At 41.2% G+C, this 12,381-nt stretch overlaps 1 protein-coding gene across 1 annotated transcript in view; it reads right to left on the reverse strand.

Moving 5' to 3' along the window:
• Positions 1 to 3,590: 3,590 nt before the first annotated feature.
• The window catches only part of fndc3a (fibronectin type III domain containing 3A), a 43,912-nt gene continuing 35,121 nt past the window's right edge, over positions 3,591 to 12,381 (reverse strand). The window contains exons 18-26 of the mRNA XM_029517157.1: positions 11,748 to 11,853; positions 11,367 to 11,542; positions 11,084 to 11,197; positions 10,779 to 10,928; positions 8,953 to 9,329; positions 7,998 to 8,210; positions 7,538 to 7,704; positions 6,423 to 6,547; positions 3,591 to 5,310 (exon numbers count right to left, since the gene is read on the reverse strand). Coding sequence (XP_029373017.1) covers positions 4,987 to 5,310; positions 6,423 to 6,547; positions 7,538 to 7,704; positions 7,998 to 8,210; positions 8,953 to 9,329; positions 10,779 to 10,928; positions 11,084 to 11,197; positions 11,367 to 11,542; positions 11,748 to 11,853 — 1,752 coding nt within the window. The 3' untranslated portion in view covers positions 3,591 to 4,986. The remainder of the gene's footprint in view (positions 5,311 to 6,422; positions 6,548 to 7,537; positions 7,705 to 7,997; positions 8,211 to 8,952; positions 9,330 to 10,778; positions 10,929 to 11,083; positions 11,198 to 11,366; positions 11,543 to 11,747; positions 11,854 to 12,381) is intronic.

Consider the following 12,381-nt stretch of genomic DNA (forward strand, 5'->3'; position numbering starts at 1 on the left):
AGAAAGACTTTATTGGACATTTCGTATATATTTCTCAGAATTTCACTCAACAATTATTTTTCATTTGTCTATTTATAATATGAACATCCATTAGTCATATTCAAGATTGTTCAGCAATGTAAATAATGTAAACTAATCCAAGAGAAATGCACCTTATTAGTGTTCAATGTCTAATAAATTCAGTGAAATTAAATCAGATTGTAAAAAAAGGGCTGAAACATGCAAACTCACAGACTGTGATTTCTCTTAAGACAAAAATAACATCTAAAAGGAATTAAAAAAAAAAAAATTACCTTTAAAATCGAGCTGGATCTTTGAAACTCAGAACTTTCTCTTGGTCTCTGTGGTGTTGCTGTGTGTCGATGGAGAGCAGCAGAGGCAGCAGCAGAAGCGGCGCACACACCAAGTGGCAGTGCAGGTCCCTGATGCTGAGCAGCCAGTCGAGCTCCGGAGAGAGACGAAGAAAGGAGCACCTCCTCCTCAGCACCCTAAGGAGCCCGGGGAGTGGCAGCGAGGCGGTCTGCTGTGTGTGCTCGTGTGTTTGCGTGTTTGGGTGGGCGTGTGTGTCAAATTGACCTGTGTAATCAAATCATGGCAGGATGGATTTTTTGATGGTAAAAAGCCTAAAATGGAGGGAGGGATTAGGATTTGACCACCGACACCTCACCCGATGCCTGTTGCTCCTCTGGGAGAATAAATCCAGATTGAGGATCGTACGAATCCAGACTGATCACGAATACATGAAATGTAAATACATTATTCATACAGTGTAACTTTATCAGCGAATGCATCAGTCACTGAAGTCCCAGCATGTTTACCTAATTGTTCGTGAGCCCCATCTGGCTCTGCGCCCGCCTTCGTCACTCCACACTCCAGCTCATCTCTTCCTCCTCGACCTCCAGCTCCAGTCACACTTGTTATAACAAACTTCACTTCAACAATGCCAGGCAGAGAGGAATGCTGTTAAGTTTGGCCGGCACTTAGAGGAGGCCTGAGGAGGTCAGAAGATCACAGACATGTTTGAGTGTGAAAATGTGGCAGTGATACACAGACAGTGGAATAAATTTGATTTTTGACTTTTGCCTGATTCAGGTCCAGAGTCTGGTTTGCAGTCTTGGAATACCAGCTTTTATTTGGTGTGACCTGCAATGAGTCAGAGCACGATGATCTCGACTGTTATATCCCACTAATCCACACACTGAGGTTGTCAGTCTGATTTGGTGGTTTGGGGTGAGGGAAAGCCGCATGTGCTCCACAGATTGTAACGAAAATAGGAAACTTGCTACCTCTGCGAGTGAAGTAGAAACAAGGCAGTGAAAGATTCACATCAGGAACATGGACGGAGTTTCAGTTCCTGATCTGTATTGTTCCAAAGCCTGGTTGACCTGCTGGATGACCAGCAGCGTGCTCTGCTGGTTCAGAGCCACCATATCCATTAAATGCCAATGAACCTTTGTAAAGAGACAAACACTGACATCAGGAGTGTATTTTTGTGTGTTTACACTGAGCTGACCCACGGCCGGGTGTACCACTTCAACCTGAGAGGGGGCAGGCGGGGGGTTGGCAAGAACGTCTCTCCTCTGTTACTGTTTAAAACTGTCCAAGCAACAAGACCAGCGAAGCTTGTTTGCCCATTTGTCTGCGTGTGTGTTTTAAAGGGTTTGTCTCTCAACACGAGCCAATGTTGCTCACAGACTGGTGAATGAACGGCTTTCACCCTCATTAATCACATTGTCTTGCTTACACCACTTAGATGTGCTTGTTCTGCTCTTATATTTACCTATTCAGCAGTGCTCTCTCTCTCTCTCGCTCACATACACGCACACGCACACAAAACTGTGCAACTGTGTGTGAAGTGTTGAAGTCACAGCAAACGAAGTTCAGGTACAAGTATCCTTATACAAAGATTTAACTAATAGATTTTGTCAACTTTTTGTTGACAGCATTGATACAAATTTACGATCTCAATTCATAGACTGGAAGGAGGAGGATAAGGAGGGAAAGATGATCAGAAGCGTCCTTGTAGATGTCCACTTGTCTGTCGCTGACCCTTAGATTAGAAAAATCATTCTGAACCCTGAACTCAGGATCAGTCGTTTTCTGAGAGGAGCCCATCTGATTCATGTTTGTCAAAGTCCTGCATTCATTCCTTGTTTTAAATGCGTTAAGGATAAATACAGTCACTTTATTCATCTTTGCCGTCCGTTCTGATTCTTTGTTGAATGTGCAGATTTTAAATACATGTCAACAGCAATTTATCTGTAGATGCATCAATACAGTTTTACATTTTTTTTTACATACAATACATTTTTTTTACTCAGAAATGATAAATTATAGCAGCTTTGTCAAAAGACTCAAAGCTTCATTTGTTGTACACAGAAGTAACATGCATGGGGAACTTTGTTGGAGTAGAGCAGGACAGTAAGCGATAGAGGTTTAAAAAAAAAAAAAAAAAAAAGCATGTAGGAGCAAAAATGATAAATGTAGCTATATCTACAATGTCAGCAGTCGGCCTTCTGAGCGAATGACTTTAATCACAGCTGTGTTTCTCTTTAGGTTTGTTTATAGTCAGAGTCACCTGAGTTACAAAAATTAAGTCAAACTTCACACACAATTAAGAATTATAAATCTTTTATTGTGCATGGATCCTTTGTAGATATCATGGCTATACAGATACACTTTAGATACATACCTATGATTATACATTTTCCCATAACGAACATTTTAAAGTGATATGTCTGGTAGTATGTATAATATAACAAATTTTCATTTTGGAATGTACGGTGTATGAGGTAACTGCAAACATTAAAATTACATAAAAATGGTCTATTTTTGTGCATATTTTACTCATTTTTGTAGCATTTTGTTAATCTCCCCAGCCAAAGGTAGTAAGCCCCGGGTGAAGAGGTGTTAAAATGGCACATGTTGCAATTAGCTATCAAAAATAGGAATTTGAATTCTTTAAATGACAAAGAGAAGACATTTGCAGAATGTCCCAAAGACCAAATCATGTAATTATCCAAGACGTTTTGCAAGGTACCTGCATTTCATTTTTACAGTTGCGACAGCAGTTTTCTGCCCAAAACCAAACAACACTAGACCCTACAGCCAGATTACTAGTGAAAAGTCAGCATTAGCAATCTGTTACGAATATTTAACACACAGAGTAAAGGCAAATTTAGATTCACAGGAAGTACATGATGTTTTGTATCTGTCATTTGCGTTCCATGATTCATGAGTACTTAGGATTTATTATTTTCTCTGGAGAGTATTAACTTATATTACTTCAATATTATAAAAAAATATACTTCACACATGTATGACCTGACCCAAAAAAGGGAAGGGAAAAGAAAAAAAAAAAAAAAAAATCATCACAAATCATAGGTGATACATATAACTACTTTCATTTCTCTCACGATTACGTGTATTTACTAACATCAAATAAATGTAGCAAAAATAAAAAGGAAATAAAACACATTTTAGTGTTATCTAACACTAAAAAGAAAACATCGAAACATAAGCAAAATTAAGAAAATTCTCCCGAGATTTTTTCCTCTCCAATTAAGGCCTCTGAAACAACTGGTACTCACTTTTTTCAGTGTTTTATTTTTATTTATTTTTTTAGATTTTTTTTTTTTTTTTTTTTGTTTTGTTTCTGCTGAAATAGATCAGCTGTTTCAGTGACATTATGTGGTACTACAACTTTTAAAACACCCAAAACACAAGTAGGGCTTGCACAATCTCAAAGTGTGTTCTATAAAATGCATCACAAGACCAAGACACAATCAGTCAAGGTTTTCTTTCACTAAGGTGCAAAATTAATTACTGGGGAAAAAAATTAAAACAAAAACAAAATAAAACGAAAACATACAGTTAAGCATACATTTTTTGTGCTGAACAACAATATTTCAGAGTAAAGCAGCTGCATGATTGTAAAAACAAGCTACAGTATAACTATATGATAGTAAAAATAATTAGAATTCACTGTTAGTTTGGTTTTTGTTTGTTTTCTAACTTCATACTGAGCAATTTTTTTTTCCCTCAAACTTACAGGTCCTTGTGTCTTCACTGTACAAAAATATACTAACATTTCTCCAGTCATTTTTGCATCCTTAAACATTCTGAACATCAAAAAGGTCGGAAAGTGCGAAATGAAAGTTTTCTAACGTGAGCAAGAACTTTTTAGGTTTTTTTTTTTTTTTTTTGTTTATTTGTTTCTGTTTCCATCTCTTTCACAAGACCCCTTAAAATCCAGCAGGGGCCCAAGTCCCTTCATCTGGCCCTGAAGCCCCTCCCAGCCGTGTACCTCAGTGGCACAAACTACATACAATATACACATCTGGACACACAACTCGCTGTGCAAACACTGGCCCACCAGGTCCCAGGATCATATAGCACATAGGCTTATGACACACCTACATACTATTTTTGGAACACACCTATCAGAAACATTTTCCCACTGGACACTTCAATGGAAATATATATTATCACTATTTCTATACACATTTTATATATATTTATATATACATATACATACAGACAAACACACATATATATGTATATATAATATATATATTTAAATACTGAAATCAACAGGTACATGAGTAGAATCACATCTTCCCCCAGACCTCTCCCCAAATTAATCCTTGTCTCTTCTCTTTCTGAGTTCCTTATGTACAGAAAGCTGATCTTGATAGAGCAGAAATCTGAGCTGACCAACAGATACTACAGCATTAGGGAGGGGTCACAAGGGTGAGAGTCAGGAAGGTATCATCACAGGTGCTGAATAAGGTGTTACGTCCTCAATGTTATCACTGCTACCCAGCTCTCACTCACCAGCCCGTCTTCCCTGTTACACCTCAATGCAAGTAATGCAATTACTCTACTGACAACGGGAAACAAGAAGTATAAAATGAAGAATACAAAACCACAGAGAGAGGGGGAAAGAATAAAGCTATAACCCTGCAGCTGGGTGGTGCAAACTGCTCATTTAATGACGAAGTACTGGATGACAAAAGCGATGAGGATGGCGATGATGGCGAAAACCATGAGGAGGAGGAATGCGCACTGCTCGTCTGTCAGGCTCCGTCTGGCTCGGTTGGACTCGGTGCTGGCCCTGGATCCTGAGCCGGCCGTACCGCCGCCTACTGCCACCTCACTCCTCTGAGGGGAAAGGGTCACCGTTGGGCTGTAGGGGCCGCTCAGTTCCGGGGCATCCTGGCACTGCCTGATAGCACACACCCGGAAACGGTAGTCACTGTTGGGCTGCAAGTTCTGCACATGGAAGGATGTAGACGAGCACTTGTAGGTCTGCAGACAGGACAGAAAAGGAGAATATGCCTCAATAAAGACTGAAAAACAGTTTTTGTTATGTTGAGTAAGTTCAATTTTTTTTCTGAAATTATTTATTTGTTCCTTCTCTACCGTTCTATATTTCATCACCATGTTTTTGATGATGTCACAGAGAACAGAGAAAATATTGGAATCCGGTAGCTTAAATGAATCTACCTGATCTAGAGAAGCTGGTGAGCAGCATTGCTTAAATAAGGTCAGTCTATATATCGAACTTTCATAGCCTCTAAAGCTGACATAATTCACACCCTGATACTATTTCTGACAAAATGGATGGAGTCCCCTTTTATCTCAGTGTTGGACACAAGGGAGCTTTGACTATTTTTGAACCCCAAAACTAGTTTTTGAAGTATTTGTTCGGGTTGTGCTGCTTGCTGCCTTGGATGAAGTGGGAATCCATCCAAGTTTTCAGAGCGTGGCCACCAAGACACTTTCGTCTTCACTGAGAGATCTAACTTTGCATTTAAATCATAAAAGTAGAGGTCAAAGATGACTGGAGGTGGGTGCAAACAGCTTTTACTTCATACTGGGTGTCAAATTAGCATAAATATAAAATTACCATATTGTCAGTAATGCACCAACCACACAGCAATGGCCTGGTTGTTGCAAAGAAAGTGAATAATTTCCCTTTCCTATAACATTGAGTCAGGGCCACAAAGACTGACAGTAAAGATGGAAACAGACTGATGCAAAATGGCTGCCACATATTTCAACTCCCTGATTCAATTGCCATGTATGATGTGGTGAGATTACCATAAACCCGCAGTGGTCATTATTCCATGTTAACGTGGCTAGAGGCCACTGAGAGGGATGAATGCACAGGCAAGGGGCTAGACACCTGAGATACCTTATAAATCAATGAATTTTGCATAATGGGTAATTTGAAGGCAGCGGTGACGAATGCAGGACGCTGCAACACCACACTGAACACATTACGGCCCTGAATTTGCCTGCATCCTGATCTGCTTCAAAAGGCCACTGTGATGAATGGGGGGTCACCAGCAGGTGACAAGCAGGGCACAAAACAGGAACGGTGAGCGCACAAACATTCACACAGCATCAGCCAATACCTGTTTAACCTCAGAGTTGCCCAACATGCATTGCAAGGTGTAGGTGATTGGATCCCCCTTCATGGGTGGCAAGGCCTCCCACACGACTTCGCACGAGTTGTCGTCTAGACGCTCCACTTTAGGGGCTGAGGGGTGAAGGTGGTGAGAGAGCGGAAGAAAAGGCAGAGATCAGATTTGAAACAAGGGATTCAACAGTCAGATCAAGAAAGGGGCAATTTTATAATGAAGTAGCCTCTAACTTTTGTATCAATATTAACATACAGTCACTGTCGACACCATTTGAAAAGGCTGGCACTTTCATGCTGCACTGACTAACAGAACTCTATTCAGAATAACAACATTTGAAATCTTTAGCATAATCAGGGAAAATATAACACAAAATTAACTCAAAACTTAAAAAATATATATAAATAAATTATTAATTAAAAACAAAATGTGTACAGTGACTACGTTGAATTATTAAACAAAAAAAAAAAAAAATAGCAATTACATGAAACTTTTCCCTTTCAGCACAGTGTTATAATTATGAGTCATCTTCTTTAGGTAGGTGGAATTTTAAGCAAAAACCATCCGTGGTTGTACCACATAAAAATAAATAAATAAATATTGGAGGAGGGAGGCTTTTAATCCTTTTGTGATATATAGGGTTTAAAAACAATTTTGAATTCAAACTGTTTATAGTTTTGAGTCCACTTCACTATGTGGGGAGACAAACAAACAAACGCTGAATAACACTGACAAACTGGCACATGGCAGTCTGTTTCAGAATAGATGCCACACTGTGAATAAAACCCACGTCCTCATTACTGACTTCAACACGTAGGATTAAAGGAGCTTCTGCAGGGACTGGTTGAGACCACACCATAGTGCTGAACAACTGCACTCACAATGACAGGCGGTGAGTGAAACCACTGCCTGCTGGATCATAATAAAATTGCAAGTCAAACCTGGGTCAACTGAGGTTAAAAGCCGGCCACATTGGCTGTCTGTGTGTCAGCAGAGTGTTCGTGAGGATAACAAGAGGTTATACACATTGAGTAAAATGAGAGTGAAGATGAGAGGGGGAGAGAGGGATGGAGGAAAAAAGAAATGTAGAAAAAGAGGCACAACTGTACCTTTCACAGGGGCTGGAGGAGAACGTGGGGTGGTGAATGTGTAAACATTGGAGAAGGGCCCTTCGCCCGCCTCATTAAAGGCCTGGATGCGGAACATGTAAGAGGTAGACTCATTAAGCCTCTGGACTTTGTGTGTGTGGCATGGCCCTTTATACAAGGATATAAATCTGCAATGACAGGAACATGAAAAAGAGAAAACAGAGAGAGAGAGAGAGAAAGACAACAAAGGAAGTACATGATGAGCAAAAAGGTAAAGATGTCAAAAAGCAAACAAGTCACTCTAACAGGAAATATACAGTGACATGATGCACATCATCACTTCCTGTCTCCTTATAGGGGTGGCTCTGCACAGTGTAATACTTCTTCTCTATCTCACCCTCCTTGTTACAATCATATGAAACACACATCGCATCTCTTATTGTCAGCTCCCTTCTCCACGGCTGACTAATAGGCCCCTGACCTGCCACTCTTGTCCCCCATTTGCAGCTGATACTGGAGGGCGTCTGAGGTGGCAGCTTTTGCTGGACCGTCACCCCACTTGAGCCTGAGGGTCTGGTGGCTGAAGGCAGTGCACTCCAGGCGGGGTGGCTGCGGGGGTAGGGGCTTCGTCTTCAGCTTAAAGGTGTGACTAAAGGGGCCCGCTCCCAGGCTGTTCAGGGCTTGGATTCGGATCCTGAGGATAACAAAAGGGATGACAACATCAGTAAGCCTGCAGCGAGTATCCAAGTGGTGTTAAACATATTTTATCTCATTGACAGATGTTTGTGTTCAGCCTTTGCTAATGTACAGTCTATAAGCAGTTTCCTAGTGATACATTTAGCAATATGTGGCTCTGTCTTGGATTTGCTTAGCTCAATGTTATCTCTTTAGCTGAACCTTTAGTCTTTGATTAATAAATCCAATGCGAAAAGCCAAAACAGTGAAATATGACTGACAGCTTTCGTACTTTATATATAAAAGACTTTCTTATATTATAAATCAATGAAAGAGGCCCTTTTTCCAGGTAATTGAGCATGATTTAAGTGTCCTGCAAAATTTCACTTATTCTGTTGTCTTAGGCTCAGGTTTACAAGTCTGCCTGTGTGAAGAGGTTAATCCAACCCATTTAATACAGTTTTGGAATTGCTGCTTATATTTATCATCCTGAAACAAATAGAAAGTGAGAAGTCATGGTAGATTTAAGAAAACTAAAGGCTGCTGTCTGTTGTCAATAGCCACCCAGCCCAGCCCCTCAAGACCTACAATTGTGACTAATCATAATTGGTTTCAGTCCTGCTTTGAACGAAGACAGAGTAAACGTGTAAGCGTGTAATTGATTTGAGACAGCATAAAGCTGTTCAGATGCTGACACCTGAAAGCTGCTGTGCTGTGTATTACATGTGTATTTACTTCAGAGCTCTATGAGTTGAACCCACCTGTAGCTGGTGTCAGGCTGCAGATGCTGGATGATGTGTTTGGTGACAGGACCGATGACGATTGGTTGACGCTCTCCGAGGTCAATCAGGTAGGAAGTGATCTCGGAGCCGTGATCGCAGGGGGGTTCCCAGCAAATTCCCAGGCAGGTCGATGGGGAGTAGAGCGGCAGTGCCTGAGAACGGCTTTCCTCCTCTTCCTCCTCCTCCTCCTCCTCCTCCTCCTCCTCCTCATCTTCATCAGCGTCCACTGGCGTCTCGTACCTTTGCAGCTCCGACTCCTTCAGTGTGTAGATGTTGCTGACGGCTGCAGGCACGGAGCAGGGCGTCTGACACAACACTGCTTCGCTGAAGGGCCCCACGCCAGCCACATTCACAGCCTGCACAACCACAAAACGTAGGAGTCAGCTGAGTGAGTCAACGCCAGCCCCCACCTGTGCTGTCCAATGTAATTTCCATATTTGACCACAAGGTGGAGATGCTATGTAAACATACGTAGTCATAGCCAGTGTTTGCATTTTATTTTCAAGCTAAGCCCAAAAGAGGGAAAAATTAACAAAATAACATATTTGGGGGAAAGAAATTTGGACTGGATGGTCTAGATTTTAATTAACTGTTTTATTATGAAGGCCTGGTTTTATTGACTGAAATTTTTAAAGATGGCCTGAGCGTTTGCAGAACCGATCCAAAGGACAAAGCCAATGTTTTACTGCCAGACTCTCTCTCTCCTCTCAGACAAATGCTGGTTTGAATGGTGACAGTCTAGGAATACATTCAGTGCAACAACTATGGTATCAGTCTATTCATCATGAAGAACTAACTAGTGAAGCAAAAGTATTTCAAATACAAACAGTGGTAATTGCAGCTCTTAGCAAGCATTAGTTTTCCATCTGAAAGAGCCAGGCGCAGGAAATCAAACCTGTGAAAATGAAACAGCGTTCACCCTGCACTTACTGAGCAAATTAAAACTGAGTCACAGTTTTGCGTTGATGTGAGAAGAACATTGTGTCAAAAATCAATTCGCAGTTCACAATTATTCTCCAAATAACTGAAACCAACTGAAACCACAAAGAAGGAATTTCTGAAATGTCACGACCTGTAGACGTTATATTTTCATCTATTCACAACAATCATCCTCCAAATGCAGCTGCAATCTATTGGAATTATTTACCTTAGTACTATTTCTTTGCTTTAGACAGTATTGGGGATTTGACATATTTACTAAGAAACATGTATTCAATACTCAGGATGATATCATCTCCAATCAGATACCGCTAAATTATCCACAACAATGTTAAAGTCAAGGTTCCTTTATTAAACCACAATGAAACAGATAGAAATAAATTGTGATTGTAAGGTTTAAAAATGGGTCTGCAGTAATTTTCTAATATACCATTACCAACATGTCAAAATCTGACTATTGACACATTGCTTCTCATGGGTGGATCCTGGGATAGATTTAAAAACTGATTCTTGCTTGAATATTGCTGATCTAAAAAAAGTACTGGCAGCAACAGTGGAGACGTGTTTCAGAAAAACCTCAAAGAATAAATTATATAATTCTTTCTTCCTTAAGCGGTGAGGAAAAGGAAGGGGGAGTTTGCATTTGATGTGGCTGTTTAAAATTCACCACAAATCTTGAAGGGAAACAAATCCACTCATTTGATCAGATTAACGCCAGACTGTAAATGTTTTGCTGCTTGGGTGATCTTATTGTGAAATTCCACTCCCTCTTATTGGACCCCAGTGTAGTCTTCACAAGTCTATAATGAAATTAATAACACTTAACAGACTAGGCTTCACTGAATTAAAGCTTTGTTAATGTTCACCTGCACCCGGCAGAAGTAGTTGGTTGAAGGCAGCAGCCCTTTCATTTCATGGCTGAGTCCCGGTCCGCTGTAACACACCTGCATGCTGCCCTCAGCGGCTCCCCACTCTAGTCGAAACTCTGTCACTGGGGCTCCATTGCAAGGAGGAGTCTGGAAGACAAACCCCAACAACAGCTCAACGGCCTATCAACACTTAAACACAAGGAAGATTGCGGTTGTCTTCCATGTTCATTTCAGTGAATGTAAATTCTGAAATGATGTTTGTGACATTTAAATCAATGATGTAAACGGAAACAGAGACTTACCTCCCAGGTGACAACAACGCAGCTGGGGGATTTACACGTGGTGGAAGGAGTCTTGCACTGCTCAGGAGCTCCGGGGCCAGTCGTAATGTCACAGCGCTCTGATAGAGGCCCAAACTATCCAAACAAAAGAAAGAATTCAATACTACTGAAATATATAATATTAGACTTCTCAGAGCTAATTTAGGAGGAGAGACGTGAAAGCTTGCATTAGAGGGGGGGAAGAAAAAAAAAAAAAAAAAAATCACTTCTCCTGGTATTGGTTGATTAGTTTAGTCTCTCTCACCCCAGCCTTGTTCGCTGCCTTGAGCCGGAAGCTGTAGGTTTTGCCAGGCAGCAATCCTCCTACAGAGCAGTCCAGCTCTGGGCCCTGGTAAACCTCCTTGCTCTCCTCAGACTGAGGCCCACTCACTTCTACACTATAACAGGACACCGGACTGCCTCCGTCTACCTGAGGGGGACCTGGAAAATGCGTACAACCAGTGTTTACAAAATCAATACAGTTCATGAAATAAATGAAATCAGAATATTTACACATAAATATACAAACAAGACAAACTTCATGATCAAAGCTCACTGCTTTGAGGCACTTTGCTAGACAAATAAACACATCGACAGAAGCTTGAATGCATCCCACACAGATCTGAGTTGGAGAAGAATGACTCACCCCAGCGCAGTTGCAACTCCCTGGCTTTGGGCTTGCCCACCAGCCGAGGGGGCTGGCAGGGCCCAGGGGGCACTGCAGGAGTCTGGACCTGCAGGGTCTCCGAAAGCTTTGAAAGGGAAAACAACAATTAAAGATGCAAAGAAAGTACCCAGTTGACAATATCACACCTTGCCTCCCTTTCTCTCTCGCACAGCCTGTGCACTCTGGGTGCATATTGTCATTTTCAGCAACATATCAGACTGATTCAGGCTGCAACAGAGTAAAGGGGAGACTAATGCGATGAGCCCCAACAAGTGGCAGAGAAATATTGTGTGCTCCCTTCAAAACTGTGGATAAAGTTAGACAAATTGTCTGGTGAGTGAAAAATAGATCTTTTTCCAACTCAACTTCTGTGACAAAAGGCGAACATGTGACTGTTATGTCACATTGTGCTGCACCAAAAGCCAGGGGCTCACCACTGTGACTCATGTGTCTTTACAAGCCCCATCATGAATAAATGCATGTTAGAATAGATGATGAAAAAATTAATGAAGAGCGGCTGTGAACTGAGCTAATTAAGAAACACCTCTGACACAGGCAGGGAGGGTTAATCGATTAGCAGGCTTTGCCTTGTTCTTGCACACCAGGAGGCATA

This window comes from Echeneis naucrates, chromosome 13 (assembly GCF_900963305.1).
Source record: "Echeneis naucrates chromosome 13, fEcheNa1.1, whole genome shotgun sequence".
Classification (NCBI taxonomy): domain Eukaryota; kingdom Metazoa; phylum Chordata; class Actinopteri; order Carangiformes; family Echeneidae; genus Echeneis; species Echeneis naucrates.